The following is a 26,002-nucleotide window of genomic DNA, read 5'->3' on the forward strand; positions in this document are numbered from 1 at the left end:
TGGACAAGAGGCAAAAAAAGCTTGTAAACCAAATGCTCCACTCTGCTTTGAAAAGAATAATGGCTATTATTCACAAGCAGAGGGAGGCAATTAATAACTCCTGGCTTTAAACTCATTTAAATTCAACTTGTATGACATACAGTAGTAGCATTTCTATAAGTTGTGATTATTCATGCCTGCATATCTTGCTAATTATGTTTGCTTTGGCAAAGGTGCTGCATGCAAGAATAACAGTTGAAAATTTGTATTTTTTTTAATGCAGCTTTCTGAGGGTCTGAATGGGAACAGTGTTGACAGATTAGTTTTCCACCCAATTGGGCTGCATTGTGGGGGGTAAAATGGATTCACGCACATCATGATTCAATTCCGGATCAGAGGTCTACGATGCAATTATAAAACAATCATCAGTGCAGTTTTAAATTTTTATGACCTGGGGTGCTGAGCAGATTGCATCTGTCCGCATCATGTGACTTTACATTTCACCATCTTGTTCAGCCGTAAGGAATGACCAGCCCAACCTGGAAATCTCTTACCAGTGACCTAAATGTTGAGAATCGGATTTTAATTTTCTGATTATTGACTTTTCCACAATAGATTCAGAATCTTTCAAGAGAGAGGAGAAGAACTGATTATCTAAGAACTGATTATTTCGCCACTCCTGGCAGGTGAACAGGATTTGGGCTTGTTCCAGTCATTTTTTATTTTGACTGGTGGAGCAAGACATATTGTGAAAATGTAATTAAGCATAGTGATCAGTAGGGGGAGACACTGTGAAAACTCAATAGGCTACACAGTGTTCTGGATCACAGAAATAGTAGTGAATTTATTTTAATGAAATGAGGAGGAGCCTTAGAAAAATAGTGAAAACTAAGTTCCACATTAGGAGGAGCCAAATTAGGTATACAGGAAGCCTTCTGAGGAACTGTAACCCAGTGTGCTCTCCACGAACCAGCCTTCAGTTTGAATTGAATTTCCACTTAGTACTATGGCAAATCTTTTACTGCATTGAGCTCTACTGGACTCAGGAGTGTGAGTGTATTTTCTCTGAAATTCAAAAGAAGTTTATAAATGTTAGGAAAAGCATGTTTTGAAGGATCTGAAGGGTTTGGGCCCATCTGAAGGTCGTTTCAATTAGGGCTGTTTTTACATTCAAAATCACAGTAAATTACAAATACTGTCAAGTTTGTTTTTCCTTTATTTTCAGACAAATTGAAACAAGTTTTAGTGTGTAGTTGCGTTGTAGCCTCACATCTGCTCTCTACAAACTTGTGAACAGTTGAATTACTGTTTGATCATTATGCATCAAAAATTGTGTTTATGGATTAATTTGTATTGTTAATTATAAAAATGTAACATTAAGGTGGTTTGTTAACTTTTAACAGGGGGATAGACCCAATTTGTTTTGTTCACCAACAACTAGCAAACTGATTCATGAATGACTCTTTTGGTTCTGTATTTTTTAACAGCAACACTTTAATAATAAAGTCATACATACACTCTAACGTGTGAAACCTCAGTCAGATAAAGGATCAATAAGCCAGGCAGACATACTCAACAACATAGTCAACAACCTCTCTGCCCCTGCACTCTCTCTCTGCTACTAGGGGATTGAGTTGAGAGGGAAGATAGCAGGTTAAAGCTGCTACAAGGAACTTTCAGATTTTGTCAGTTTTTGGATGCCACTGTGGAGAAAAACAGTAGTGTTTCATCACAATAACCACAAAATCTAATGTCTAAATAAAAATCACGTCTGGCTTCTTTTTAACCTGCTAACACACTACTCACTGTAACTTTACCTGAAAAAATGTAAACACAGGCAGATAATCTGACCCAGTGACAAGCATTAAGGATAACATGTGGAAAGAGCTGATCGTCTTATGGATGGTCTTGTTATCTTATGTAGGTCATATAGAAGGATCAGTAACAAATATTTCATAACCAGTTAAAAACTCGCTGAAGTAGATTAAAGTTAAATGGAAAACATCTTATATGAACATAAAATGTTGCACAAAATGCTGTAATAAATATAGTATTGTGAACTTTTTATCATGGCATCATCATACCATCAATTTTTGGTGTTGTTACACATTTCACAAATGGGAAAAAAAAAGTTGAATAGTTGCGTTGCAGGCTCATATTTACACTTGAATTGTTGTTTTATTATGATGTATTGAAAAATTTTGAAGAACCAGAACAATGATACTATTGTTTATGAATTCATTTGTATTGTTTATTACAGAATATTTGGGGTTTTTGTTTTTAATTTGGACGGATTTTGTGCAATTATTGGGCTGGAAAACACCAAACCAATCTGGCAACACTGAATGGGAACATTTACAGTATAATCCTGTCAGAGATACCTACTGCTATTGACTTTATCCCCCTGGAAGATAACAATTCAATTGGCACTGTGTAAGCAAATAAATGGATGTGACCCTAAGGCTGAGCTACAATTAAAGCGCCGTTTGAATTGACCATGGCAGCAGAGTGAGTATCAGTCTGATAGACCAAAACACCTTCTATAAATGTGGTTAAAGCACAGAACCGCAGCCAATTTCAAATGATGCACATATAATGCTAAAAACACACCTAATTAAACGAGAAAAGCCAGAGCGCAGTCGCTCATCGCTGCTCACATTCGAACATGCGAGATCAAAGCAAGACACTAAAAATTACCACAGTCTAGAGACAGGTGCAAGAAACACTATACTTCTGTCTCAGAATCCCTGTCCAATTTCACCCTCCGAATCTGCTTATTGCGTGCGGGTGAATGTAAAGAGAGAGACGGAGGGAGAGAGGGGGAGTGCTCAGAGCTGCCAAGGTATTATATGAAACTGGCACAGTAATCATATGACAGCATGCAGGTGTCTCTGGCACTGATGCAAAGTTAATATCTCCATTGTTCAATGCTGACTTTCGTCTTGCCTCCATTTGTTTTCAATCCTCTCGGATTTTCTCTTTTGATGATTTTTCTTTTGTCCTAATTACAAGGAAAAACTAAACATAGATTCTCTGGTTTCTGTCTTGCCCATTGTCTCTTTCTCAGGCAGGTTATTATACTTACCCTTTGCTCATTCGCTCCCCAGATCTGAATAGCACACTAGTAATCAAAAGAAGTGTTTCTGAGAGCTCCTTTTCACAGTAAGCCAATTAATGAAAAAATTACGCGGTAATACTGTGTAATATATTAACAAAGAAAGACAAAAGTGTGAAGGATCATTGTGGCGCGGCTGGAAGGATAACATTTTAATCAAAAGGAATGGGGAGACCTGATAGAGAAGCTGTGAATACTCGAGAGGAGATAAAAGAAAGGAATGCCTGAAAGCAGAAAAAATTCATACAAATGATAGAGAGAAAACAGAACACACTACAAAGCATCTGTGCTTTCTACTGTGCAGACTGTTTCTCTTACACTAACTATTACAGTAACAGTTTGAGTGCATCTGTCCTCCCCCTCTCCCACTTTCCTCCTCTCTGTCCTTGTCTTTATTAGAGAGCCATTTGTCAGCAGTTTCACAATGTTAGGATTGCGTACGGGTTTAGAATAAATATGAAATAACACTGGATCATTGGACAGACTGGCCATCGACTCAGATTTCATCTATGTGGCAAACTTCAGCCATCTGATACCACAGAAGAATAAAACAAGTGAGTATTTTTGATACCGTGTCTTTTAGTCTGCCAGGGAAAAAAAAAAGGAAAGAAACCTCCAAGGCAGATCTCTAATTACAAAAATCATTCTGCTGTGCTTCTGTGCAAATTAAATGCTCAAACAGCATTTCTGCAAATACATATTTAATTTAAAATCACTTTGTATTTCCATTTTGATTTTTCTCCTTTCTCACTTGCTAGTCCCCTACTTTTCTCCCCCCCCCAAATACTTTATTTCCTATTCCTGACCTCTTTTTTCTTTCATCCTACGTGGGATTCAGGGTTTTCCAGCACCACCTGTCCTAAAGCCCTAAAAAGAGCACTGCAATCTATTCATCCATTCAAGCGTGATCAAAATCATTAGAGCTGAAAACAATTAGATAATTGATTGGCTTGTTGACTGACCAAAAAACAGCTGGCAATTCTTAATTGATTAATTATTGACTTTGCCTTACAAGTAACATAAACCAAACATTACCTGGTAAGAGCTTCTCAACTGAATGTCTTTAGAGTGCTGGTGGGACAAAAGAAGCAATTTAACATCACATTGGCTTTTAGGAAATTAAGATTTCACAATTTTCTGTCCCTTTATAGACCAAATCATTCAAAGGTAAATGTAGTTAATTGAGGCAACAAATTCTCCTGCTGCATAACATGTTGTTCTTCTTGCACCAGCGCCATCATCTGACATCAGACTTTGACGGCAGACAGTGACGTTCTTGATGTTATGGTTAAACTAAAGGCTATTTCAGCTTGGATGTCTAGTCTCCATCTCGTGGTAGCCAGGGGGCATGCGGGATGCTGCTCTTCACTTCTATTGCAGACTATCTGCATTTCAAACAGCAGAAGTGGTATCTGATAATATGAGAGCAAGGATATATTTTGCAGTGTTTTGGCTGACCCAGATATTCATCCATATTTATTTGAGTGTACGGCCGAGACATGCAGCGCAGAGAGGCTGAGGCTGTGGCCGCTTCAGCCGTGTACGAGGATATGGCCGACAGGGACCATGCAGAAGCTGCCGAGGACAAACAGCGACTGGTGGTCGGACCGGTTGCTCAAATTGCTCTCCTATGCCAACAGGAACTGAATTATTCTGCTGCAATGACTTTCAGCATGAGCAGTTTTTGTTGGATGCTGTTCTCTGACACCAACCCCGGGAGCCCATGTGTGCGTTTCTATGCATGAAATTTCTGACCCTCTCTTTGACAGAGATGTGCTGGAAAATTTCTTCAGGATTCCAACGATAAACTGGAGAAGACAACCAAGCCCAGCGGGGCTGAGAGGGTGAATGACCACTGACTGAATATTTTTGTCATCTAATGCTATATTTTGGCCAAAAAAGTAATAGCTACTGGCTGGGGTGGTGATACACGACAGTACAATGCTTTCTGGTAAATGCAGGCACCACCAGCACAGCTTCAGTACCAAGACAACTCAGCTTTCTTAGCACGCACGGAGAAATCTATTGCTTCAGTTGAATAGATTTGCCCTCAACACTGACTGAAAGCCCACATTTCCCTTTAATCAATCTGCTGATCATTTGATAATTTAAATAACACTAGTTGCAGTATTAAAAATGATCATAGGTACAGAATAATCTATGCATGTTGCTCATGCATAGACATACAGTAATATGAAGCCAGGATGCATGACTACAAAGACAGGTCTCATACAAAGCCATAAATCTTTATGATGCTGCTCATGTTCATGTATCCTCATTTGTGTCATCCATGAAATATCAAGCAGCTCACCTGTAGTGAGTGAAGCTGTAATGGGCTCAGAAGTAACATCCCCCTGTATTGTGATAAGACTGATGGTGTACGGAGTGGACGGCAGCAGCCCCTGGACCAGTGACCTCGTCTTGGAGCCGTCCAGCGTCACCTTTGAGGTGTCGGTCCCGTCTGCAGAGCTGTAGCTCAGGATGAAGAGGTCAGCAGGCGGTGCTGGGGAGCTCCAGGCTACTGACACAGAGTCCGACGTCACCTCTGACAAGTAGAGGTGGGTCACGGGCCTGATTCCTGGAGGAACGGGGGTTTAAAGGTCACCGGAGAGCTTTCAAGGACAGGTAAAAAGCCGTCCACAAGCAGGAAACAGCGATGGAAAAAAAGGAAAAAACAGCTGCCATTGTTATGGAGATGACAGACAAGCGACTCAGTGATGGATGGAAGCAGTCCTGGATGGTGTAACAGATCGTTTATAATACAGTTGAGAAAATTAGCCATGGGCGTAATCTTGATGAGGAAGGTTAGAGTCAGAGCGGACCACAATCATGTGGAAGTAATGACTTAATTGGTCATAAAAAAGAGAAACTAATGAGATTATCCACCGTAAAGATGAAGATGTGATGGGACTGATCACAATAAGAAAATGAAGAAATGATGATGATAACAGATGCTGTTGTCAAAATGTATGATCTGGTCAGGAGATGATGTAATGAATATGAACCAGTGTAGCAGCTGACACAGCAACAAATGTAAGATGATTTGAATTTAATTAGCCATGTGTGGATTTATAAATAGCAGGAGGATGCAGTGACACTGACTTCTCCTTTTCCTGATTTATCCAGACTAAAGGCATCCTGTGGAGTTTTATTTGTAATCAATCATCGTTTGAAACCCACATTGTTTATACTGGCCTGCATTTTATGTTCGTCTCCTCTTTTATTGGTGAATGTGTACCTTTTATGGTGTATTTCCTTCACCAACTGTCAACATGCATTACTTCTCTGTGTAGTCAGCAGAAATTTCTACCCCCACTCACGGTGTGCATGTGGGTGCTTTTGTGGAAGCTGGTAGACGCCTTGATACAAATAACATGGTAGTATGTGGACAGTGATGGTTACTTTTAATTTAGTAAAAGACAGAAACTTGAATTCAAAAGGTGAATGGTTGTACATTTTTGTATAAAAGGGGAAATATGAGTAAGTATACTCCCTTCCTCTGTTTATTTTTTTGACAAAAAACTCAGTCTTTTACCCTCCTCTATAGCATCAATAGGCATCCAAACCTCCACACAGTACCTTTAAAGAGAAAAGGTACCAGTGTAATGTGATGGTCATCCTAGTGGTCTTTTATTGAGCTGGTGATCATTAAAAGGTCAGTAAAATGCAGCAACACGGTGGCGATGTAGGTGATGTGTGATGATTACTTGGTGAGTCACCTTCTGTAGGTCTCAGTGATAATTCTGGATTTCATTGCACAAAAGATGATGCACTTTCACAGATAAAGGTCAGTCTACTAGTCATGACAACTGCTCCTTGGGCTGAAGACAAAAGCTATACAATGTCTTCTGTTCTAAAAATCCGTAATCATGTTATCATTGTTATCAATTTGAGCTTGGGGACTATAAAGTTAGAGCAGAAAGGTGCTTTACAAATTGGGAGGTGCAGAGTTTAAAAGGGCATTGACTAGGCATGAATGGTCTCATGAAAATATGCTACTGGCTGCATTATGGGAAATGTAGGCTGGAGGCTGGATTGGGACTAGCTAGTAGCAAAAGTAAGTATACCAGTACTTTCACTCCAGTAAAAATTTGACTGAACAACTTTCACATGCACTGGACTAGTGTAACATTTGAGGAAGAGCATTTATACTTGGATGGATGGATGGATGGATGGATGGATGGATGGATGGATGGATGGATGGATGGATGGATGGATGGATGGATGGATGGATGGATGGATGGATGGATGGATGGATGGATAGATAGATAGATAGATAGATAGATAGATAGATAGATAGATAGATAGATAGATAGATAGATAGATAGATATTTGCAGATAACCACTTGCAAGAGAGTTCATATTCAGTGACAAAGAAACAAACTGAAGGACAGACTGTGGTTCTACAAAGGCAGTCTGTGATTTATATAGTTCAAGATCAAACTTTTGACTGTTCACCAGATTTTTTTCCTTGTGATGAGTTCACCTGAGCGCAGGCAGACAGATGCTGCCAATATGGCCAAGTGAACAGTGGATGAGACGATGACAGGTAATTAATTATTTTTTCCTCCGATTTCCTCTTGATCTGTCATTTTATCATTCTCTCGTCTCTCCTCTCCAGATGGTTAGAGTGGTGTTATTGAAGGAGCCACACATAACAAAAGATGATGGATACGATGATGGTCTCTATGATAGCGATGATGGTTACGATGGCGACACACCCGTCACAATGGTCACGGTGAAGAAAAGATGAGATGATGATGATGGTGATGATGAGAGCGGTGAAGAAAAGCATGACAAATCTGACAACAGGTGAGCACATGCCCATCATGTTGAAACTGTCCTTTGTGACAGCCACATCAAGCATTGTGTAAAAATAACAAAGAACCAACGGAGCTGCGTAGTTTGACAGGCAGTCCGACATACAGTTGGACGGACCGACAAAAGTCTGGAGAAAAGAAAACAGTTGTGACTGAAATTCTCAGAGAAAGATGAGGCACTGAGTGTGACAACAAAACGGAAAGAATGTGGCTTTGAAAAGGAATCCAAAGAAACAGAAACACAAATACATTTAGATGCAAAACAGACGTGCAATTAGGGAACATTTGTAATGAGCTCATTAGCTGACTTGAATAATTTACCTCTACTAATTGCTTCTTCAAAGTCTTTTAGGGTCCTCCATTTTCTTTTAGCGTGACTCACCTTACCTGCTGCCACACTTCAGTTCATTAAATTCAGTATTCAACTTCATTACGCACCACTGTTGTTAAGACCGTTCTCTGCTTTCTCTGGCTTTCTGCAGTAATAGGCTGATCTTTCATGTCTTTATCCGAGCAGAGAAAACACTCTGGAGTGAATTTGCTGATAATTGAGTGAATTAAACAGATGCTGTACCACAACCTTGATAGTCTACAAAAGTATATATCGAGCTGTTGCAAAGACAAAAAAAGATGGTTGGTATTCAGCTGACAACAATGCTGCACAAAAATGAACACTGTTAACTTGTCTGAGTGTATAAAATGTGATTATTCCCTCTACCTGTGAAGGCGTCTATAGTCGCTGCAGTGCTCTGCTGTCTTCCTCTTCTTGCGGCTACAGTGATGGTGTACTCAGTCCCAGGCTCAAGGTCCGTCAGAGTGGTCGTGGTTACGTCTTTAGGCACCGTCAGCTGGAACACAAAGTCACAGCTGAGCACAACGTCAATGGGATTTCTCTGGACTGCTTCAGAAAAACAACATAGCCTTGTTGGTCCTTGTAAGGATCTTTCTTACATCTGTAAGGCCTCGAAATTAAGGATGTCCTGTTGTCTTGAAGACAATAAAAATCGCACCTGTTTTTGAGTTTTGAGCCAAACTCAAACTTTTAAGTTTTGAAAGACTCTTACTCAACTGAGAATGTTTTGTTAGATTCACAGTGAGCAATTTTTGACGCACAAGTTTTAAAAAATTAAGTTTAAAGAATAGTAAATTATCTCAACAAATGATTATAGATTGCCAAAACCTTGTTTAGTTTATTTCAAAACTTAAGTGTTTGATTTAAAACTCAAAAAACAGTGAAGGAAGTTGACTTGAAATTATTAATTTTCTTAACTTTTGTTTCTTACAATGCATAGGTAAACATGTGACTCAAGTCTGAATATTCATCCACAGCACAAAACGTCTGTGTAACATACATGTTCACATCATATGATGTAGAAATCTAATGTTACTTACACACTAACGCTGCATGTGTATGTTTACATTCATAGTAACTTTCTGAAGATGTTGCATTACTATTTGTTTTTTTGGTCATAATAGCTCGCCAGAAAAGTTGCATGTACTAATATTAGCTGCATCATGTGTATGAAAGTGTCTAAATAATAACTGCACGGTTAAAATGTATGTAATTGCATACAATCGACTGTAATTGTCTCGAGGAAAGGTTTAATTAGCAGCAGTTTCAGAGTGAAATTTGGGACAATGGTTGTAAAGTCGAGGACAGCTGACAGCTGTGGGACACTGAGGATGGCAATTTATATGTATTAAGTTTTATCTATTATCCGTTCAATGCTCATCTGTCCAATTCTGTACCTCAGTGGTGACGCCAGAGGAGGATGTGTAGGTGACCTTGTAATGGTCAATGGGGCCCTGGACCACGCCCCACACCAGAGTGATGGTGTTGTCTGTAGAAGCTGTCACAGTTAGATCCATGGGCACATCCAGACCTAACAGAGGGAAAGCAAGATTTCAGTAAAACACAAGGACTGCTAAAGGTCTCCGGCATTAAGGCAGGGTACTGCATGAGCTTTTTAGCACCGTTCCCCAGGAGAATGCACCTGAGGGGGCGTACAACAACAGGCTGAGTTACTGATGAGAATTGAAGCTACTATGTGACATTTCAGGGACGTTCCTACTCATCCATGACAAATATCTAATGACTGAGTGAGGTGTAGACAGTGCACGGGACATTACCTTTTGGTATTTACCTTTATGGTTCTTTCTTCCTGTGTGCACCTGTCACTCAAGACACTTTTAAAGGACCAGTGCGTAAGATCTACTGGGATTTATGGGCAAAATATAGCAGAATATATAATATATAATATTCATGAGTATGTTTTCATTAGTGTATAATCACCTGAAAATAAGAATAATTGGAGGCCACCATGTTGCACTGCCATGTTTAAACAGTAGCCCAGAATGGACAAACTAAACACTGCTTATACATAAACCATGAGTTTTGTGGCCACCATCCTACACTATTGGAAGGGGAGGGTGAGATGAGATGTTTGCAATCTGTACTTGATACCTTTATGCTATCGACCAAAACAACCCAGGACCATACTGAAAGTTTTCTAGTCTAACGATACCTGCAATGCAGAAGCAACTGAAGCAGAAAAAGCATTTAAATTAATTAGTTTGTTGGTATCAGTTTAGGGGTACTGGTATTGATTTTTTTAAACAATACCCAGCCCTACTCACCGCTACATGCCACTAAATCTTACACAATGGTCCTTTAAATACGTGTCCAACTAATGTCTATGCTTGTATTATATGTTTGTGTTATAGATATTCTCACTTTCCAAATTAAAAACCAGAGTTCAAACACCAGGAATTTGCAGAAAAACTGACTTTTTAATATCTCAAATTATACTTTTATTTATTTACTACATTTCTAACATACTTTGCTCTCCCTTTTGTTGGGGTACCCTAAAAGTGCGTATAGTATAGTATAGAAAAGGTATAGAAATGTAATCACTGAGCAGATTCTCCGCTGCTGAAGTTCGAATGTCATATCTTATTAGATGTTTTCTGTTTGTTTGTTCTTTCACCTTATTATGTTTATATTGGTGTATTCTGCACAAAAATAGATACAATATTGCAAATACTCATAGCTGACAGAGAAAACTTGGCATATTGAAAATGAGAAATGCAATAAAACCAGATGTTTCTTCATGTTACAGTCTCTGCACCACTTCATCCCTCTCCCCGGACCAGAATGCTCAAAAAACACAAATATCAAAAAGCACCGTCAGTTCAAGTCTAGACAGGGAGAAGTTGTTTCATGCATCATAAATTTTTTTGAGGTGATGGAAACAAGCAAGCATTCACATTCTATTTTGGTGAAATTTCATAGAGTTGCGTCTCACGGTGCAACATTTTAACACAAAAAGACTTCTCTGTTCTGTAAATCCTTCTCTTTGGTGCTGCACTTGACATCAAAAGTTGGACCGTTAGTGATTAAAATTTAACAGTCGGCTTCTAAGAAGTTTGTTTCCAAAAGGACTTCTACATTAACATAATGATTCTAAATTCTGTATTCATTATTTTTGTATCTTCTGTGTTCTTATGTTTGTCCTTGTTTCCTGCAGCAATGACCCAACTTGCCCACTGGATCATCAATGTTTAATTCTCATCTAATCCTCTACTGCCATATTTGCCTGAACCCTGAATAATTTTGGAGGTCCTTGTCAAATTTAGGTTTTATCTGGGGAGGAAAGAAAGACAGAAGGAACCCTCAACTGAAGCTTATGTTAATGGAAACGATGCTTTCAGCAACTCACACTCAGTAACATGAGCACTGCTGTTTGCCAGGCAGACAGGAGGTGTTGTCATATTATTTAAAGCTATTTGAGAAAGATGTGATAGCTGTAGTGCATTTTCAAAGTTCAAAGAGAGTGCAGCAAATAGTGGGGTAGAAAGAGCTTGTTCTTCACAAAAATGGAGGCATAATTTTACAAAGTGCAAAATACCTTCAGCCATTAAAATAATTGCAACAGGAGGAAAGATGTGCTTGACAGTCATCGTGATGGAAAAGATTAGCGAAGCACCTCCACATACTAACATTTCAAACAGTAGGTTAAATGGGGTCGCTTTTTTTTTTTACTTTCAGCCAAACAACTCAAAACACAATAAAAATTCAAATAGCAGATCAAGCACTGAGGTAAAGAGTGGGCCATTAGCGAAATGGTATGCATGAATACAGCTTTAAAATGCTGTAATGGGAACCTTGACCCAGGCTGGCAATATAAAACAGCCACACACCTCGCTAAAATAGCACAAGTCCTGCCAAATTTGATTTGCTTAATTTCACCCAAATGGCTTTTAATGGTTGGAACAGGAGCTCTGACCAGCAGCACAAACTGGGAATTACATGGATAATAACAAATGGGCCATCCTGCTGGGAAGCTGAGATTTCCAGAACAACACTGCTGTGATTCAGTGAAGCCGTTCTCACATATGAACTCTGGACCTCATGCAGCAACATTCTCTTAATTTTCTACTAGTAGAAAAAATAAAAGAAATCCACTCAATATGCACCAAATGTTCTTCACCATTCAAATCTGCCCTCATCCTGGTGTGCTGAATAATGAACCCCATTTGATCATAAATTGGAGGGGTGTGACTGATTGTTTGTTATAAGAATAGGTGATGTCCCCTAAACACTATAGAAGGGCAGGTTTTGTGCCATGTGCAAACACTCTGACACATGACCAAGAGAAAAAAGCTGGAAGAAGAACTTCAGCAGTGATGAAATTGAAATATTGTTAAATAAACTTAAACAAAATACACATGACTTTTCTACAGTGCCAGTACTGGCAGTGATGGAAAATCAAAAATGCAGCAATGGCAAAACATTTGTGATGCTGTCAGCAGAGGGACGCACAGTAACTGAACTGAAAAAAAAAAGGTTTGAAATGAAAGAAATGAAAGCAAAAAAGAAAACAGAATAATGCATTGCCCACACAAAAACTTCATTATGACAACTGGAGAAAGACAGGAGGAGGTGGTGGTCTTGCATTTGGACCCAAGAATTTAATAAATAATTGAAGAATTGCAGAGGTGGCACTGACAGGTGTGTAGTCAGACGCTCCACTTGACAGTGATGCTGCTGCAGGTGCATCAGTTTCTGGAGCCCCTGATGCAGATAGTGATCCACTGCCAGGCACTTCAGGCACTCAGGCCCCAGCAGCGATGCATTTACAGACACACCAGTTGCTAAAGGTACATTTTGCATTTTAATGTTGAAGATCTACTGTATGACGGCTTTTTTTTTTTTTTTAACTTTCTTCCTGCCTGTAGTAGTCTGTAGGCTTTTTGGCTGCTATTTCCATGAACACTGTCGGCATTTAATCATTTAAATTATAATTATAGTAATAAATAATTATACATTTTGACATTTTAACAAATGTTTCTTTGCATTGGACAAAATTTGTGGACTGTGAAAACAAGATCTTATCCTGGTTCTCTCAAACATTAAAATTATTTCTTACCAAAGAAAGGAGCAAAAGTAAGACAAAAAATGATGAATCCCAGAAATAAATGGGTACTAACAGATTAAGAACAAATCATAGATATGAACAAAAATAAAAGGACATTTGTTTCTGCATGAAGCCCAGTGTCCAGAGAATCAGGTTGGGGCATCGTCTGAATTTGCGCTTTTACAAAATGGGAGAATGTCTGTGCCAGATGTGTTCCCACATGTTGAAAATATGTTGGTTTAGGGGAAGGAGGCGCTTGCAGAGTGTGCAGGAGGGGGAGGACTCATCAGCAATGATGCATTAATAATTGCATTTAAATACTACATTAGGGCTGCCCCTTAAAAGTCGCTGATTTAAGCCATCAGTCGAGAAGTCCCCATATTTACTTGCAATTTGACGGTGAAATCAATGCACTTCTTGTTTTTAGCTGCATCACTGTACACAGAACAAAGCAGGAGCATCAGCATGGCAGGCTGAAACTTTACAAACCGAGTCTCAGCTCGGCAGGAGCGATGCTCTGCTGTGCACTGGGATTTTATAACTGAACTTTGAGCAGACGCACACTTTTACTTTCTCTGACTGTGAGGAAATGATGATGATGTAAACAATAAATAAAAAAGCAACATACAGGCAAGCAGAAAAGACTACGAAGCAGCTTCACACCCTGCAACGTGATCCACACACTCACTCTCTGTGAATTCTCCGCACAATGACGTGCTCTAGTCACACATGGCCTCTCACAGACTTTGCACTAGGGAATTGATAGGGTTAAATATGTTTACTTGGGCTGGGTATCATTAAAAAAAAAATAATACCAGTACAAATACCAGTATTCTTAATGTGATACTGATACCAATTTACCAAACAGATTAAATGCAATATCGTTTGACTGGAGACATTTCAATACGACTTGGTACAGGGTTATTTCAATCGATATCCTAAAGGTATTGTGTAACAATACTTATCACTAATGTTTACTGTTCAGTCCAACTAATTTGAGTGTCTGCATTCATATATACAGCTCCTCCGGGTAATGTCTAGATAAGTATGGAGTTGAAGTGCATGTGTGAAAGGGCGTCTTACATGCATGAGTGGACCACAGGCTTTTTGTGATGAAATGTGAAGAGTATTTCACTCACCCGTCCTGGCGTTCATTGTTGCTGGTGTGCTCTGGTTGCTCCCTTTTATGGCAGAAATGCCGATGCCGTACTCTGTGCCAGGCAGCAGGTCTGAGGCACAAAGACAGAGAGAGAACCGGTTGCTAATTTAACACACAATGAAGCAAGAAGAAACATCACACAGGCTTGTTTCACACTCTCCTTCTCACGTAAGCGCACGTCAATTAGATGGAGTTTTTCCTGTAACAGCGCAATTAGCTGTACATCAGTGATGAAGTCTAGGCAAATCCACATGAAAAAACATGCCTTTTTTTTGCCAACCGCATAATTGATCAGCTTCAAATCAATTCAGCACATCTGTAGTGAGTTCCTCAAGCTACAGAGATAAAGATGAAGAGATGAGCAATGAAAATGAGCACGACAGTGATGGAGATTATTAGTAAAGAGGGAGAGAAAATGAGAGTGACAGAGGGGGAATGAGAGTGGAGGCAGCATCGATTGCAATGGCCCAACAGAATAACACGAAGACCTTTTGCTTCTATTCTTATGCCGGCCGTGCCCTTTCCAGCACTATGGCCTTTCAGAAAAAACATCCCAGCTGACCCCTCCCTCTCTGACAGTCTTTCAATATGCCCGCAGGACAACAAGCATTTGTACAGATACAATCAGTAGCCCGTCAACCAACTGTTAGTTCTGGAGATAATCCTGCCGTGTAAAACACACAGGCACTTCCCAGCTTCTTCAGTACACATTAGATGCTCTGTGATGATAATACCGGAAGCATAAGGAAAAACATCACACTCAGCACAAGACCCGCACAGATGTTGATGATAAATAATTCAAGAAAAATGGACAACACATGACTGAATAAACTACTTGATTAGCAACTGTAACTTAAATACATATTTTCAGTCAGTAACTAGAACAGATTACAGTTATTTGTAATTTAATTACATGTAACTAGTTACTCTCCAGTACTGCAGTACATTATTAGCTCTAGCAGAAAGCACACAGGAGTCCAATATATCTTACACTGAAACTGGTTTAATAATACTTGGCCAAGGAGAATGAAAAAATAATCAGTACACACTGTCCTGATGTTCCCTTCAATTCTGGAGTTCTGGTCCTCTGGGATAGACTTTAAAAATTAACAGATAAGGTCATGATGTACCTACATCTAAATAAAGTCAGACCCAACACATCTACAGCACACAGAATTATCCCATTGGTCTGCAAATCCAAACATGGGAAGTATGAATGCACAAGGTCTGAGACCACGGCTCAGCACCCTCTGCTCCCAATCGCTCAGGGTCAGTGATATCCAAAACAGATTACAGTTATGTCTTCTCTGAGACAAGATAAACACCTCTCTGACCTTATCCACCATCGCAACATTATCAGGTTGTTCCCTTGTTTATCTGACAGGAGTAGACAGTGGAAGAAGAAGAAAGACAGTGTGTATGTTAAGAATTAATGCATGCCTCTCAGTGACTCCAGGCCTTTTTATGATACCTAAAATTGGAAAATTCCCAAACAGCAAGGGGTGTAACGATTCACTCATGCATCCAATGTATCAGACTTTAATGTGTAAGCATCAGTTCAGATGGCCTGTATCGGTAAAAAGCTGCACATGAAACAGAAACAAATCGATGCAGCACTAGTGTATCAATTATTAGGATGCGCATATGTTTCATTTTTTGGCGTCCAGGAGCTGCGGCTGTAACTTTCCTCCGTTTTCTCTCTCCTCCTGCCTCTGCCTGCACCGCTCTCACTGGATGCCTGCTGCCACGCTCACACAAAACAAGCGCTCCCTCCTCCCTCTCCTGTGTCTCCTCTTCATTTGCTCAAAAAAGACCGTGCTGAAGACAGCGACAGAAGTGAGATTGTACCACATCGCACCACCAAACTTTCATAACGTGTAAGTGTAGAATAAGTTTTGGTTTTTATAAGAAAGATGAGAAACACTGCTGCAAATCATTTACGCAAAATGTGTCTGACAGCAGAGTACAGAGACACGAGTCTGACCCACAGAGATGTCATGTCACTGGGAGGGAAGGTAACACAGAGCATCACTGTTCCTCCACACTAATCAAAACCACAGCACTCTTCGTATGAAACAGAGCAGCAGATCATCTTACTGCAAAAATACTAATATTTTAAAGAGTTTTAAAGTTTGTTCAGTTTCTCATTTAGACTACAGTATCTCATTTACACATGAGACTCATAAAAAGATATAAACATCACTGTAATGTCTCCTTCTCTCTGTCTCTACTGTTACTATATTTAGCAAAACTATCAGGATTTCTTTTTGCAGCTAATAGCACTCTACAAATGTAACATTAATTGAAATAAAATGTAAAGATCCACACATTGCATTGTCTTGTATTGCATCATATAAGGTTTTTCAAAGTTTTTCAAAAATAGTAGTCACAGAGGTCCTTCAACATGCAGTCATGAATGTGCACAAACGAAATTAGGCGGCCCAGTAGGATGCGAGATTATCTGCAGACATGCTACAGGTTTGTTGATCATGCACACACACATAAAGACACACAAGCAATTGCATGATGAGAGATAAAAACAAAACATTGCTCCTCCTCACTTACCTGTGAGAGTGGTCTTAGTGGTGGGTCCCTCATTGCGTGGTACAATGACTTTATCATACAGGTCTCCTGCTAATGTGCTGTACACCACCTGGTAGCCCTCCACCTACATTTAAACATATACGTTTAAATATCGAGAGCACCAAACTGAAGGAGACAGTTGAAGGTATCGTAAGGAGAAATGAAGGAGCCACAAGGCTATCACAAACACCCCAAACAGCTTTAGATGTTATCCTGCATTGCTGAGAATAAATGCGTTATTTTGCATTAGCCCAGTATGATATTTGGCTCTCTGTCAACACTCTGCAGAATCATGAGGATGAATAAATTTGAAGTTCTAACAGGCGGTAAGACAGACTGGCTTCATAAGTCTGGTTGTGTAGTTAGTGAGCCCTGGGAATATCTTTGTGACTGCTGAGTGAAACAACAAGATTTATTACATTTCCATTCTGAGTAAAACAGTAAATCAGTGACCATTTCCACCCAGTAAATTTGGTTGCCACTTTCCTGTTATTGTCATTTACTCAGCTCACAAAATGCAGCCCAACCTGTGTGTGTGTGTGTGTGTGTGTGTGTGTGTGTGTGTGTGTGTGTGTGTGTGTGTGTGTGTGTGATGATAAAGTACTCAAGGCAACAAGACAAAGTTTAGAAAATGGGAAGAATAAAAACTGCTTTAGAGTGAGTATGCGGAGAGGGTCAGGGGATGGCGAATGATGGCAAGGGATTAAAGACAAATTAGATGCTATTTTTACAAAAATAAACATAATTAACATATGCTAAGTGATACAGGGGGCATCTAAGATTGTTTTTAAATCCTGCAGAAGCTATGAAGTATGTCAGGATAGTATAAAAGAAAGAGACAACAACTGAAACTTTAGTTTTTTAAGGAGAATAATCTTATATTTAGCCTGAATAGCTTCCAGTGGTGGACAAAGTATTCAGAATCATTATTTAAACATGCTACAAGGAGTTTTTAAGCAGTTATTAAACAGTCTAAGTTTAATACTAATGCCTCTATATGACCTGCGCAACCAAATGAGACCACCAGCAAGTAGACTGACTATTTCTTATAATTTTCCTTAATGGCTGCAAGCTAAAGAAAAGCAGGAAGACAATTTTATTTAGATAATTTAATTTTTTATGTTATATTTTGTAGTAATGACAGTGGAAACACTACTGCTTTTGTAGACAGGGGTCTCCAAAATCAACACAGTATGAAAGTTTCTTGTAGCAGCTTCAAGTAAAAGTACCTTCTGCATATCAGTATATATAATATACTCCATTACAAGTAAAAATTCTGCAATAATCTTCTTACTTATTATCACCAATTCATTAAGAGATAAGCAACATTTTCATGTTGTACAATGGTAATGTTGGCTAGTTGGTATTCTAGTTGAAGTACAAGTATAAAGTATTATAAAATTTAAAATAAAAAGGTAAAGTGCAAGTGCCAAAAACCTCTCATTAGGTGCAATTTCTTGAGTAAACATACTTAGTGGATACTTTTTTTTCCACTGATTGTTCGCTGGTTAATAGCACTTGCGAACTTCCTTTCATTTTTGTGACCACTCAGAGTTCCAGAACAAGACATTATACTGCATCAGAATACAGGTAGTTTGGAAGACAATCAATCAAGAGAAGATACACAGCTGACATTTAAATGAACAAACACACTCCCATCCACTGATCAACAAAAAGCCAATCATGCAAATTAACTGGTGATGCTATTTGGTCAGTGTCTACTTACCTCAGCCTCACTGTTATCCCATTCAAGCTCCAGGGTGGTGGAGGTCTTGGACACGAGCCGCAAGTTCTTGGGGGCATCGATCTCTGAGAAGAACGATAAAGCTGACAATGTTGGGGACACTGAGACCAATTCTCGAGGAGTGTGAACAAGCAAACATCAGCGCTTTAAACATCACCTGTAAACATCAACTGTTAACTGCTATACTTGCTTTGCAAACTCATCTGTTCCTACACATGTCCATTTGTGGTAACTTAAATCCTGTTAGCAACAGTGTGCAGATTTTACTTCATTTGGTTAAACTTGAATTAAGTATTCTGGCATTATATACGTTTGTATAACATTTTACTTTAGATGTAGCTGAAGGTAATGTCAGTTTGATAAAGTTCTCTTGCTGTTTGCACTCAGGACAAATTAGGATTATGTTTAAACAAATAATGCACTTTCCCCTACACAAACAAGAGCAAAAATTACCATGAACAGATGTCCTCTACCATTTTCAATATACACAAACAGCATGGTATACATTAGGCCATATGTCATCAACTACTTTATCCTCAGAGGCAGGCACAGGATCACACAAACCACTATCACCACATCTGCTTGCTGTCAGACCTCACCGGTAGTAAACTCAGTGGAAATAGATCCGCTCTCATTTCCTTTCCTCACACCACTCACAGACACCTCGTAGCGCGAGCCAGGACGCAGAACCTGTGGCACAGAAAAACATGGACAGTTTAGTCTGTTTAATCTCTTTGCATGGATGTTTTTCGTTTGTTTCTGTTTTATCTCCAGACACAGGAGGCAGGCAGACTCTGAGATTAGATAATTTAACAAGCATGACAAGCCTACACGCACACACACAGAGCCAGACACGCACAATAGTAACACCACACTTGTGAGTACAATGCAATAACCCCAAAGACAACGCTCAACCCAAAGATAAATGGTTTATGTTGTGAGGACTGGCTTTTCTGTCCCCAGATGGCGGGTGAGTCCACATAATGTGTCTGTATGATCAGATCTGTGACCCCACACCAAGATGAATTGTGCGCACACACAACCACTCACCTGCAGGGAGTACTGGCTTAGTGTGGGCTGGAGGCGGAAGGTGGTCCGTGGACCCTCTCCTCCCACCAGGCCGTAGCGCAACACAATCTGATCAATCTTTGCTTTCGGTGGAGTCCACTCCACAAACGCCACGGTGTCTGACACGTCCCGGATGATCAGCTGTGTGGGGCCGTCAATCACTGCAAAACAAAGAAAGAAAGATGTATAATTATTGAATGTCCTGTTGTTACTGTCATTTTTTGAGCTGGTCTAGGTATTGTTTGACATTTTATTGCCAACGTAGCACCCGATATTTACCATATATACCAAATCATGGATGTTTGAATAATTTCCTCTTCAGTAGAGATGCAAATTAACCCTGATTTTCATTATTATTATCAGAATGATGATAATTTTCTCAACTAACAATTTAGTTATTACAATAATGAAACAAACGATTTTCTGAAGCCAAAGTTAATGGCATGAAATTGCTTGTTTTGAACTTCAGTTTACTATGGCATAAGTCACGGCTTCCCAATCCTTTTGGTTTTCTGACCCCTTAAAAGAAAACCGTGTCTTCTTCTGAGCCCTCATCCTGGCTGTATCTACAAGTTACAGTTTTTGACTTCTGATCTTCTGAGATTGTCTCATATGAACACATTTGAGTTTGAGGCTTCAAGAGGTAAAACTATCTGACATTTTGCAAAAAAATAAGAAAGATTTGAGATAAGATGAGGCTCTTTTTTCAAGCAAAATAAAATCTGGATGGGAATCACAGACATCAGAAAAAGGAAACAGCAAACTCTCTCATTTGGGCTGCTGGAACTAGAGAGTGTTTGGCATTTTTGCTTTAAAAAGACCTAAAAGATGAAATGATTATAAAAAACAGTTGCCAATCATTTTGTCAATCAAGTAATAAATTAATCAAATAATGTTTAAGCAGGACTTTGATGAATTTAAATATATTTGTCTACAAAACCCTTCAACAATGTTAAATGTTCTCTAACCACACAATGTATAGGAACTTGGCCTAAAGAAAACACAGTCATGGCCAAATTATGTTTAATTAAATTAAACAAAATCAAAGAACAAGTAAACAAGATTCCTAGTCTGACCAGACATTTGTTGCCAACTTTTGGCTTGGACACATTTCAGTCAGCATTCACGGATAACTAAAATGGAAAACTTAAAAAGAACGGATGAAAGTGCACGTTAATACTAACTGCTTCAAGCATATGCAATGGTAGATTTGTTATCAGAAAAAGCTGCTCTCTGACAGCTAAGCATGTAAAACTTATCAGACTTGACACCCACTGAGACAACAGGCTTTATCTGTGCTGGGTGTAAAACATAAGCCATGATTAAAGTCTCTTTGTGCTGATTGCTGTTAAACAACACTTGTTAGGTGTGAAGAGCTGAAAACACATCGTGTATGATGAGGAAAACCCACTTCTGAATGTTTGACACATGAAATCTAGCAAGTCTAGGTCCCTGGCTTCATGTGCCACCTGGCTGATAACACACCCAACACCAATCCCTATCAGTGTAGATCGTTGGCCCACAGTCGCCATCTTTTGGCCTGTGAACCACTGGACCCTATGGGTGGTCAAAACCCAACCACCAGATCCTGCTGGTGAGCTACGGTGAAGTCTGGCTCCATGAGAAGGCTGTGGTTTCTGGGCGAAGCTTCTTCTTGCCTGACTCACGTATGGTCTGTGAAACCGTCTTAGTCTAATATCTCCCCTGGGACCAATTGGGAGGACCTACCAGGAGCTATTGCCCCCAACACAGCTCTTAATCACATAAAACTCTCCACCATGAGAGGACAGCAATTGTGGAGGAGTGCCCAACATGGACCTGAGTGGTGCCTTGCTAAGTCCTGGATTGGCCATAACAAACAATGTGTTGGAGCATAGAGTGAGTCGTACTTGGTACTCGGTACCAGAACATGTTTGGCCAAAGATCTGACTGACTTTGTGGTCATATCATGTCACTCAGGTGAGTAGTGAAGCAGAGCTGTCAGGTGATCACCACCAGGTGATGAGCTGGACCTGATGGCAGGAGAGATTGCTAGACAGACCTGATAAAACCAAATGTGTAGAGTGGAATGTCTGGCTGAGGACAGATCTTTAACTCCCACCTCCGCAAAAATTTCTCATGCATCCCAGATGATGTTGGGGACATGTAATCCAACTGGGCCACGCTCAAAACTTCAATTATAGAGGCATATGTTCAGAGTTGTGATCAGAAGGCCATTAGTGTCTGTCCTGGCAACGACCTGAGAACCTGAAGGAAGCCGCCAAGCTGAAGGAGGCCTCTGGGGCTTGGTTGGCCCAGTCGTATCTTGAAGCAACAGACAGTTGCCAGGAGTTTTTGAAGCAAAATTCTGGGTGTGGGAGGAGTTTGGAGAGGCTATGGGAGAAAAAGTCAGATGACTAAGAAAGAGAAACCAGGGCTGCTGCTTGAGCTGGGTTCAAGATTTTCTGGGGAGAGGGACGTCTGGACTACCGTTCTTAGCCACTGCGACCCGGCTCGAGTAAGCAGCAGAAAATGGATGAATGAACAGACTGATGACACAAGAGGGATTCACTAAACAGTCACAGTTAACATCCTCATTGTTAAAGCAAAAAGGCCAATATAAAAGAATTTCAGTCAAGGTAATGGGGTGTTAAAAATGAGATAATTAGCACTTCATTTCAGTAAGGCATTAATTACTTCTTTCCAAAAAAAGCTATGGTGTGACAACAGTTGTTTTAACTGATGTTTGGGAATATGCAGGTGCTTTTTATCTCTAAATCAACACTTTTCCTGATGATTTCCATTGCAGTGAAATAGGGCTCAAAGCGACAAACTTGAATGACATTTAGCACAGTTTCTAATGATAAATTTGAATAATTATCTTATTAAGTCTGAAAAAGGTGACAAACATCATTTAATGTTAAAGAACTGAACAAAATAGCATGACAGTGCTTAGTTCAACATGTTTTAAACTGAAAGCACCATACTAAGCTGTGATAGCATAATTATTCTCAACTGTTGGCCTCAAGGGGAACTTATGTAAATGATACTCCTCACACACTGAGCGACAGAGAACCATATTCCCTTTTAAAGTCATTCTTTTAGCTTTTGAGAACTAAATAAGTCTCGGACTCAGGCTTGACATGTTTCAGGTCCACCCTGATCCTTGATGTATTAGAAATTGGCCCCTTGGGCCTCCTCCTAGAAAACATCCTGAGCAAGACAGTTACTGAGAACCAATTCCCACATCAGCTGTCCTCTCCCTCTGGTTTTCCTCTGACTCCTCACCGCGTTCCCTCCGTCTCCAAGGAAGGATAAATCTTTCCTATGAATAATTGAGTAACTTCAAATTTGTCTTTTCCACTTTCTTTATCCAATAAGGTGTCCTGCAGTGGGCTGCCATGAAAAATTAATGAGTGTCATGAATTATTAATCGATACTTAATTACAACCCACGAAATGAACAAAGACTTGACAGGAAATTGATGGTGTTTTGACTGCAGACATCAGAGTTTGAATTGTTATGGACGGGGTTTGAATTGGATCTATTACAGCTGTCTAAGTAGTGTCAGCTGGGTGAGGAGTGGGGGCAATACCTCAGCCAGGCTTACGTCAGGGACATAAATGGTGGCAGACCAACAAATATGTCAAGGTGACACTCCCTGCTTATGCCAGGATATTTAGCTGTATGTATTCATGTGTGCGGCAGTCTTGAAAGTGCAGGGAATACTACAATAATGTCTCATTTGTTTCTGAAATGATACAAGGATTTTTTTCTTTGTTTTGTAAATCTTTGTAATTTTTTAATCTTTGGGTTTTGGACTGTTGGTCAGACAAAACAACCAATTTTAAGATGTGGGTTTAATTAAGAGATGAATCTAATAAAACAATTTGTTAGCTGCAGTACCACTCACATTTATTATAAATACAAAATTACCCTTTTTTGGTGTCATACAGTATATGCATTTGTTTAAAAATAGCTGTGACTAGTTGTCTGTATGTTTCTTCCTCAGCCCACAAATCTGACTCTTCTATTAAAGCAACTCAGAACTGAACTACTTTTTGCATTAAATGTTTATGACTAAATGAGCAGCAATCAACTTAAAGTCAATTCTGTTTACTTTTTTATTCAGTTTTACACCTTTTAAATCTGACATAATGTGTTTCATCAGGACTGTGTGGTTGTGTTTTCATCAGGTTTGATTGACAGAGGTTTGGCAACACAGGCAAACAACTGTAATTAAATTCTGATTAAAACATTGCTCAATCCTGACTGGTGCCCCAAAGTAAATGACATTTAGACTGGGAACCAGACAAATTTCATGTTTTCATTTGTTCTAGCAGATACGTCAGGTCCAGCCAGGCAATCACAACCGTTTATTTAATATGGTGCGGGTTATATACAATGATTGACAGAGGAGCATTACCAGTCCAGATTTTAAATGTCACATGCCACATGTTGTGCTGCTCTGATTGGTTGTAGGTCTATTCAATTGTGCCCTGAGGCGTTTCGGTCTGTGCATGTTTGTAACATCCCTTGGAAATCAAAAATGAACTGAGAAGTTCCAGACCAACCCACTCGCGAAGAAGTCTGACGATGCCAGGCTACATGACATCACCTCTCTCTGCACAACACCCACTTCAAACCAGTGAGATGAGATGAGAACAGACAGAAACACAAAGATGGAAATATGTCATGTGAAATTACCAAAAGTGTCCTAACTTTGGCAAAAAATATTGCACTGAAGTGGGAATCCACTGCTTAAGCAAAAAGCTGATTTAGAAAATATGTTATGTTAGAATTTGGCAATACCATACTATCAGTAATATATAGGACATTTTAGTTCCGTCTCTGCATACAAGCTTCCTTTTTACTCACATCCTGTAATATACTGCACAGTTTGCATGTAAACTGGTAGGCTTTATAGGTATAGTAATTCAAGAATCTGAATCTGACTGCAGTTAGACAGAGAGGTGAATATATTTTCATTTTATTAATCTATAGCACGGATGACATCATATTCTAATACCAGGGTTTAACCTTACGGTTTCCATGAATACTTACATGTTGTCACAGTAGCAGTGACTGGCTGGCTTCGCCCCTGGTCTCGGAGTGCCACCAGGTTAACGGTATACTCCTCCCCTGGTCTCAAACCAGTCTGCACAAAGGAAGTGATGGTGCTGGGCAGCTGTGCCGTCATCCCTCCATCATTGTCCTGAGAAAAACACGATAGAAGTGATGAGATGAAGATGAAGAGACTTTAACTCATTTCTCTTGCACATTGTTTGCATATTTTGAATAAATGTCAGCTACTATGTGGCTTAAACTTCTTCTCTCTATGGAGATAAGGGATCTGGCAGATAAAAAACTCTCTTCAACAGTAAGATATAAACACATGACTCATCCAGTTAAATCCAATGCAGTGGAGTTTCTGAGCTCTACATTTTCTAGCCTTTCCTTTTGACTTATTTGTAAACTTTCGGATGCTTTAGCATATTAAATTCCCAAACGGTGTTGCTTGGCAATAGGTCTGTATGCTACAGTGATATTTCTCAGGCCATATTCTGCAGAGGCAGCAATCTGCACTTTTCCAAAGGCCCGTCACTCATCCATATGGAGCCCCTGCTATTCCCAGCTGTTCTCGAAGAGCCAGTGTTGCACATGCACTTCCTGCCGACAGACAGATGTTACACCTACTGCTGCTCCAAGATCCCCAAAAGCCTGCGCAATGAAGGCTCATATTAAAACAGAACATATAACAGCTTGCTACTTTCCTGAATTAAAACTATAATTAGAGATGTAATCCATTTAATCACCTCAGCTAAATTACCAGGGTGGGCAGTAACACACAACGGTAATGTTCCAATAACAATTGGTGTTCAATCTCAATAATAATACAGTTAAATGAAAGCAATGCTAAATTATCCAAAATGAATCACCATAACAGTATATCCCACTCCCATCTCCCGTGTCACTTTGCCAGTAATTAGTCATCATTCTTTCTGCAGACGAGGTTGCTTGGATGAGGAATGACAAAAGAGAATTTTTTGGATCGTTGTGGAGGTATTTTTATGAGTTTAATTTTATCGAGGTGACTACAGTGCAAGACTGTTTGATTGCCCATTTGTGCTTCTTGGT

The 26,002-nt window shown here is 39.6% G+C and overlaps 1 protein-coding gene across 3 annotated transcripts in view; it reads right to left on the minus strand.

Moving 5' to 3' along the window:
• The window catches only part of tnr (tenascin R (restrictin, janusin)), a 238,688-nt gene that overhangs the window by 53,707 nt on the left and 158,979 nt on the right, over positions 1-26,002 (minus strand). Inside the window, exons 12-20 of one of the 3 annotated variants that reach the window (XM_084733239.1) lie at positions 24,929-25,079; positions 19,868-20,046; positions 19,417-19,507; positions 18,800-18,900; positions 17,056-17,158; positions 14,471-14,560; positions 9,664-9,797; positions 8,633-8,762; positions 5,406-5,672 (exon numbers count right to left, since the gene is read on the minus strand). In XM_084733239.1, the coding sequence (XP_084589365.1) occupies positions 5,406-5,672; positions 8,633-8,762; positions 9,664-9,797; positions 14,471-14,560; positions 17,056-17,158; positions 18,800-18,900; positions 19,417-19,507; positions 19,868-20,046; positions 24,929-25,079 (1,246 nt within the window). The remainder of the gene's footprint in view (positions 1-5,405; positions 5,673-8,632; positions 8,763-9,663; positions 9,798-14,470; positions 14,561-17,055; positions 17,159-18,799; positions 18,901-19,416; positions 19,508-19,867; positions 20,047-24,928; positions 25,080-26,002) is intronic. The other 2 variants (XM_084733240.1, XM_084733241.1) reach the window with 2 other exon arrangements.

Source organism: Lutjanus erythropterus, chromosome 12, assembly GCF_056507025.1.
Source record: "Lutjanus erythropterus isolate fLutEry1 chromosome 12, fLutEry1.hap2, whole genome shotgun sequence".
In the NCBI taxonomy this organism is placed as follows: domain Eukaryota; kingdom Metazoa; phylum Chordata; class Actinopteri; order Lutjaniformes; family Lutjanidae; genus Lutjanus; species Lutjanus erythropterus.